At 39.8% G+C, this 8132-nt stretch overlaps 1 protein-coding gene across 1 annotated transcript in view; it reads right to left on the bottom strand.

Moving 5' to 3' along the window:
- The window catches only part of TTC7A (tetratricopeptide repeat domain 7A), a 263029-nt gene that overhangs the window by 193118 nt on the left and 61779 nt on the right, over positions 1-8132 (bottom strand). The window contains exons 8-9 of the mRNA XM_075204114.1: positions 3098-3247; positions 2309-2372 (exon numbers count right to left, since the gene is read on the bottom strand). Of these exons, the coding sequence (XP_075060215.1) occupies positions 2309-2372; positions 3098-3247 (214 nt within the window). The remainder of the gene's footprint in view (positions 1-2308; positions 2373-3097; positions 3248-8132) is intronic.

Raw genomic sequence — 8132 nt, forward strand, 5'->3', positions numbered from 1 at the left:
GATAAATTTGACATCATAGGGGCATATTCAATTGTTGGCGTTACTGCCTAAAGTAATGCGGCGCACGCATTATTACCGTCATTACGGCAATAGTGTGTGTAAATACCGTTATTACGGTACATTTCACGCTGGACTTTAGCTTGCGGCTCAGAGAGCTGGGAGCTGAAATCCGGCTTAGTATTACCGTAATAACGGTAATACTTTTTCAGCAGCGGAAACCCGCCAACAATTGAATATGCCCCATAAAGTCTAAAGCAATTTTATTTTATATGCGAAAAAATGGTATTTAGGTCTAGCAGGTTAAGCTTTACAAAATATTACAAAAACATTTTAAAACTAAAAATTACCACTAGTTTTTTATGATATAAGTTTTTTTTATGATGAATTTAATATAATAACAATTATACTTATCAAGTTGATTGTTAATTGACTGAACAATTATTTTCATTTGTAACGAACATACATACATACACTTATACAACATACATATATACAACACTTACCGATTCCAGATTGAATGGAAAACTATTCATTTGTTCACACATCTTTTACGTGCAAACATGATTACTCAGTGTAACGCGTGACAACAGAGACATTTGGTAGTCTATTACTGGTCACAAAAGAATATTCAAGCATTACTAAGTGCAACATTTATACATGGTGAACATATGTGCTTATAAATATATCTCCAAGGTGACGATTCTGCTAGCGGGATCTTGTGTGCATTGCGGAAAGAACTGACAATCTCCCCCCTCTGCCATATTGTGAATCTTGCTAATATCACACACTTCAGAAAGGCATATTGTTGCTCTGAATTGTAAGAACATTCTCACTTGCAGGGAATACAATCACTGTCATTTCACTATGGCACACAGTATGCACAACGGACAAATGCAAATCTTAAATATCTTTGCTTTTAAAAAGTTGCATCCCTAAATCAATCTGCAGCAGCAGCCCATAAAATTACATTGGTGTTAGGCGGCCTTTAGTCCCAGGTGACTATAAGAAACAATGGCCAAGCATGGCAACCGTGTATTGCAAAAAGTGTCTCTATACCAGAAACAGGGCCAACAGGACAGGTAGACATATAGTCAAAAGCCATTACTTTAATTTCCTGGGCACACAATCCCTGTATACAGCGTTCTAGGTGAGTACTGTGTACATCTCAATGTGGAATACTTTGCTTAATCATAGGAAGAAGAGATTATATGACATCACCAGGGATTTTCTTTAGTGAAAAGAAGTAAGTTTGTCAGAGCATATAGATTCAGTGTAACCAGGATCTATCTTAAATGTCAACAGCTGTTGGATCTAGATTACATTGAAACTACAAATACTAGCAATACTGGAGACCAACATATAACAATACCCTCCCCCCTTGTGCTGTATAGCACATCGACCAAAAATGTAAATAAATACATAAACAACAAATCAAAATATACATAACAAATGTGAATCTTGAACAGGTTAAACAACCAGTGGTCTTGTTGTTATTGAACTACAACTTTCACTTTTTCATGCAAGATAATCCACTGAGATCAAAATAATCTGCCACGTTCATCGTAAGAACTCTGGGAGAAAATGTTAAACCTCCTACATCAATGAAATAATATGGATATTAGAAGTCACACTGATGAACTTTGTGACCACATAAAGATATAATGCTGAGCACTTTTATTGTGATCACAGAACTCAGATGTTATTCTAAGCCAGAACAGTTTATACAAAGACATTATACATACAATAATGTTACGTATGGTATCAATTTCAGTCACCTACATCTTCTGTGATACATGTAAATAAACAGTTAAAGACCCTGCAATCATTAGTTATTAAAAAAAAAACTTCTAAAGTGGTTCAGTCCCATTCAATAGACATGTATATAAAACTATTTATAATGCAACTGGTTCAGTCATGCATTATAGTATAGGAAAATAGCAGAGCATACTGTAGACTATAGTTCAATAATACCTTCAGGCAAGCACAGGCTCGCTAACCATGGTTTAGAATCTTTCACGGCTGGTGCTTGTTACCAGTGGGCAATAATCACCTCTCCTATATATACCAGATCATGTCATGTAAATCTGTACACATGTAAATTACACATGCTACGTGGCTTCACTGCAACTGGTATGCCTGCAAATGTTACTACGCAGACAAGCAGTATGCATGGGAATGAACTGAAGTGCAGCCATGCAGCACGTGTATTTGTATATATCTGGATTTACATGGCTGATCAAGAGAGGAAGCACTGCTGTTGAATGGCATAATAAATAATAACCTTTTCAGCTGTGCCCTTGTGGCTTACCATTGATTCGCTGATCAAGAGAAGCAGAAGAGCCTCTTCAATGTTGTCCTGCGGGCAATACAGGCTAAAAACAGACACAAGAGCAGAATTAGGTTATACACTGGGGCTCCTAACAAGTGTTACATGGAGAGAGCAGTAACAGAAAGCAAGCCATGCATGATTCATGGGTCACCTAATACCTTCACTGGGATCCACATAATTAATACCTGTTAAGGCACATCTGTATTATTTACTTTGATCCTGGTGCTAAAATGTAAAGTATACATTAACAGCATTATGTCACTTCTAGATAGGTTATTAGGACAAAAATGTTTGAGAAGTGGTTTAAATTACAAGCAAGTAAACCGCTCAATTAGTGGAGTCGAAAATTCTAAACAATACTGTTCATATTACAACTGAGCATTCAGCTCACGATACAGACCAGTGCTGACTATGGGGTAAATGTATCAAGCTGAGAGTTTTCTGGCGAGTTGGAAAAACCAATCAAATTCTAGCTATTATTTATTTAGTACATTCTACATAATGATAGCTAGAATCTGATTGGTTGCTATAGGCAACATCTCCACTTTTCAAACCCGCCAGAAAACTCTCAGCTTGATACATTTACCCCCTAGATCTCCTTTACACACAGACTGTTTCACTCTTGTTAGAGCTCAGCAGTGTAGGGCAGAGATTCCTTGTTAAGGACTATTGAGGTAGTCCCTGACTCAATGGGAAAAATAAATAACAAAAGTTACTAGGGTAAGGAATGTAATGTGAGTGTATGGAGAAGGTGGGGAGGATACTTACTGGTCACCTGAGTGAATCTGCGGCTTTTGACTGAGGATGTTGTAAGGAAATGAACTGTCTTCTTTGTTCCTGAGCTCTGGCCGCTGACTTTTCAAGGGGCACCAGTAGCAGTTTTCACTTAAGGAATGGAGAAGAACCTCAGCCAGTTGCCTGGTCATTGCCTGACAATAACAAAAACATGTTATATTAGCATAATAAATGTAATGCAGGTGTAACCTCTGATTTTGGAATAATCTGTGGTGCACATTTATTTTCTGTGAACACTTTACCATGTATCTAGGATTGCTGTCTTTGGAACCTCAAACCTTATTTAGAGTTGGACGCAATATATGCTTAAAATATGGATTTTAATTCCTACACGTATCTTAGAATATGTGCTGCCTAATTTGCATAGTACACAAAACGAGTACATTTCAGTAAGATATGCTCATAACATATTACATGTTAAAAGCATATGATACACTTTAAGCGTATTAAACACTATGGGGGTAAGGCCGAGAAATAAATAATTACAAAAGAAAAAACAGGAAAGAAAGCAGAGAATTATTCTGCTGTAGAGCTGTCCGGGCAGAGATAGCCAACGCCCAACGCTTTTTGCAAATTTTGCCAATACTGGCTTATGCTGCAGCACAAGGGCTGGTGAAGCTTCATTTGGGAGGGGGAGGGTCTATTTTATTATTCATTACAAGCAAGGTCTGTGCTGATAATGATTATCATGCACCAGGAGGGAAGCAGCCACCTTAGGAGACGTAATCCTTGTTACTACGCATGTGCAGTACAGAATTGCCCATTTTGCACTTCCATTTCGGGCTCACGTCCAACTCTACATGAGGCCCTAAGCCTCCGATGATAGCTGGGATATGATGTTATCACATCTCCTTCAGTTTCAACATATTTAAGGAGTTATTGGACCTAATATCACAGATGGAATAAAATCCTCGGCTGCCTGCGTCTCACTCAGTGTTTCTGCATGCAACATGCTCAGTATAAAAATATTCACAATACAGGCATTTCATTGTATTATTAGTTGCATATTAAGGACACTATTTTTGTGTCTGTACTTTGAAATAAAAGGATAATTTTCTGTAATCAGTAGTAGAAAAATAAATACAATAAATGTAATTTATGAATGGAAAAATACATAAGAGATTTTATTTTGTCATTATGTAGTTAACAATAAGCCAGTATACAAAAGCCATATATGAAAAAGAAAGTACAAACTCACTGCTTCCATATCAGTAGAGAGTGATGTGAGCCAGGTACTGATAAGCAAGTATACTACATTATTGCTCATTGGGAAGTAATACCACCTCTACAGGGGCGCACGGAGGATTGTCGGGGGGGGGGGGGGTTTCTCCCCGCCGACCCAAAAAAACAAAACAAAAAAAAACCGAGAGAGCTCCGCTTCGCCAGCGCTGTCTTATACAGCAGCCGCCGCGCTGTCTAAGAAGCGTATGCGGCGGTGCTGTATACAATACAGCACCGCCGCGGACGCTTCTTTGACAGCGCCGTGGCTGCTGTATAGGACAGTGGCCACTTAGTTAGCGCAGGGGGGGGGTTTCTAGAGACTCAGAAACCCCCCCTGCGTGCGCCACTGCTCTACATAGAAGCAGAACCTTTGGCAGTTTGGTCTGGAACATTGAGGTTTGTGTTGACATCACATCAATACAAGACATCTGCAATCATCTAAGAGAAGCATTGAAGACAATTTTCAATCTTCCCAGGAGAGGGTGTCCCAGCAAAGATCAGATTGGATGATGCTCCGAGGAATCTGAAAGAACCCAAAAGCCACATCCAAGGATTCTCCGCCCTCTGTTAACACAGTAAATATTAAAGTTTATGACTCTACCATCAGAAAAAGACTGAACAAGTATGGCTTTTAGGGATGGGTAGCCAGGAGAAAGCTCATTCTCATTCTCTCTCTCTCTCTCTCCAAAAACATGTCAATAAGGCTTAGGTCTGCAAAGTTGTATATACATAAAACACAAAACCACTGGAACAATGTCCTCTGGATAGACAAGACCGAACTGGAGTTGTTTGAGCTTAATGCACGATACCATGTTTGGCAAGACGCAAACACAGTATATTACCATGACAGCCTCATACCAATCATCAAGCACTGTGATGGAGTGGTGATTCGGGCACCTCGCAGTCATTGAGCCCACCATAAACTACTCTTTTTTTTAAAAAAAATCATTTTACTGGATTTTCACAAAACAAGTGTAGGAAGGCACAGTGTACAGAAGAAAAAAATGGGGGAGGGAAACAACGCACGCCGTATTCCACGGAGTAACAATAGTACAGCAAACAGTATGGTTTTTGATCGAGTACATTCAGCCCTGAATGCTATTCCAGTAACAGATAGCAAATAAAAACAAGAGAAGGCTCTACTGCTATTTGTATAGCGGTATACAGGCAACCAATGTAGAGACTGAAAGTGTGGCTCAGCAGAGGAAGAACGGTTTGCAAGGAAAATCAATCTAGCTGCTGCTTTCAAAATAAATTGTAGGGGTTCAAGTCTGATTTTGGGAAGACCAGTAAGGAGGGAATTGCAATAGTCAATGCGGGAGATGATGAGTGCATGAATTAAGGTTCTTGCAGTGTCCTGCATGTGATATGTGCGTATTCTGGAAATGTTCTTTGAGTCAAGGATTACACCTAGGCAGCAAGTTTGCAGGGTGGGATTTATGGTCATGTTATTAACATAAATAGAAATGTCAGGCAGGAAGCTTCTGCTTTTGGGTGGGAATATTATTAATTCAGTTTTTGTAAGATTGATTTTGAGTTGGCAAGAAGACATTCAAGATGAAATGGCAGAAAGACAGTCAGTAACGCGAGACAACACAGATGGTGAAAGATCAGGAGAGGATAGATAGATTTGTGTATCATCCACATAGAGATGATACTGAAATCCAAAGGAGCTTATTAGTTTTCCAAGAGAAGTGGTGTAGATAGAGAAGAGCAGAGGACCTAAGACTGAGCCCTGTGGAACTCCAACTGATAAAGGAAATGGAGCAGAGGTGGATCCAAAGAAATGAACACTAAAAGAGCCATTAAATAGGTAGGATGAGAACCAGGATAGGACAGTGCCTTCAAGACCTAGGGATTGTAGCGTTTGTATGAGGAGAGAGTGGTCAACAATGTGAAATGCAGCAGATAGAGATCCAGAAGAATCAGAAGAGAGTAATGGCCTTGGTCAGCGCAGACTCTGTGGAGTGTTGAGAGCAAAAGCCTGACTGAAGAGAATCCAGTAGGTTGTTTGCTGTAAGAAAGTGTGTGAGGCGAGTATAGGCAATTCTCTCGAGAAGCTTGGAGGGGCATGGGAGCAGAGAGATGGGGCGGTAATTTGAGAGAGAGTTTGGGTCAGAATTTTGAGCACAGGAGACAGGGACCTACCAATTTGTGAGGTTATGGGATCAAGAGGACAGGAGGAAGATGAGAAGAGAGTAGAAACTTCCTCTTCATTTGTGGGATCAAATGAAGAGAGAGTGTCAAAGGGTGCTACAAAGAAATTGAGCTGATTGCTTGTCAAGGAAGATGATACCATTTCATGTCTGATTTTATCTATTTTGTCCTTGAAATAGGAAGCAAGTTCCTGGGCACTGATGGTAGTCGGAGGGTTTGGGGTGGGAGGATTGAGAAGAGATTTAAATGTGTTAAAAAGGCATTTGGGGTTAGAAGCCTGAGCATAGATGAGAGATTGGAAGTATGTTTGATTTACAGTGTCCAGAGAATTTCTCTACCAGTGGTAAATACATTTATATGTCATGAAATCATTAGAGGTACAAGATTTACGCCAGTGACGCTCTGCTTTACGAGAAAGATTTTGTAGAGTTCGTGTTACTTTAGTGTGTCACGGTTGGCAACGAAGTCTACGCGAAGTATGTAGTGTCGCTGGAGCACTTGATCAAGGGCAGTTGCTAGGGTCTGGTTAAAATGGGGTACTGCCCGATCAGCGGAGAATGTAGAAATTGGGACGAGAAGGTGTTGGAGAGAGGTGGAAACTGTTGGAGATCAATAGAGTTGATATTCCTGCGGGTACGAGGAGGCTTGGAAGAATTTGACACTGGGGAGGGTAAAGAACTGGGGGTGTGCGAGAAGCTAATAAGGTTATGATCCGAGATGGGGAAAGGAGTGTTAATCAGAAACTGAGCATAGAGAAAACAAGATCAAGACAGTGGTCATCCTGATGAGTTGCAGATTCAAACCACTGGGAGAGGTCCAGTGAGGATATTAGAGAGAGTAGTTTGGAAGCAGCATTGGAACGTGGATTAGAAATAGGGATGTTGAAATCACCCATGATGATGGTGGGGATGTCAGAGGATAAGAAGTGAGGGAGCCATGCAGAGAAGTGTTAAAGAAATTGTTGTTGTGGTCCAGGGGGTGATAGATGACAGCAACACGCATAGAGAACGGGTTAAAAATCCTAACAGTATGTACTTCAAAAGATGTGAATGTGAGTGATGGAACATTTGGGAGAACTGTGAATGTGCACTGTGGGGAGAGAAGCAGTCCGACCCAACCTCCTTGTCTGCCTCCTGGTCTGGGGGTGTTGGTGAAATGGAGACCACCATGTGAAAGGGCTGCAGGTGAGGCAGTGTCTGATTGCATGAGCCATGTTTCTGTTATTCCTAGAAGGTTTAGGTTGTTTGAGAGGAAGAGATTGTGTACGGAGGTAAGTTTGTTACAGAGCATGCATTCCAAAGGGCACATTTAAAGCGCTCCTGTGATACAATCAATCAAAGATACAATCATTTTGGGAGTGATGCTAGTCCAATTTAGTTGAAAACAGTTTAAAAGAAGTATATATATATATATATATATATATATATATATATATATATATATATATATATATATATATATACACATGTATTATTCTGCATGTACATGTTATTATATTCACTGTTTTCATGTATCATATGTGTGCGACTATGTCAGGCGCTACGGAATCTGTGGCACCATACAAGTAAACAATGATGATGATATATTTAAAATGTATCATGTCCCAAATGCTATTACCAAAGACTTGTTA

Source organism: Mixophyes fleayi, chromosome 3 (assembly GCF_038048845.1).
Source record: "Mixophyes fleayi isolate aMixFle1 chromosome 3, aMixFle1.hap1, whole genome shotgun sequence".
In the NCBI taxonomy this organism is placed as follows: domain Eukaryota; kingdom Metazoa; phylum Chordata; class Amphibia; order Anura; family Limnodynastidae; genus Mixophyes; species Mixophyes fleayi.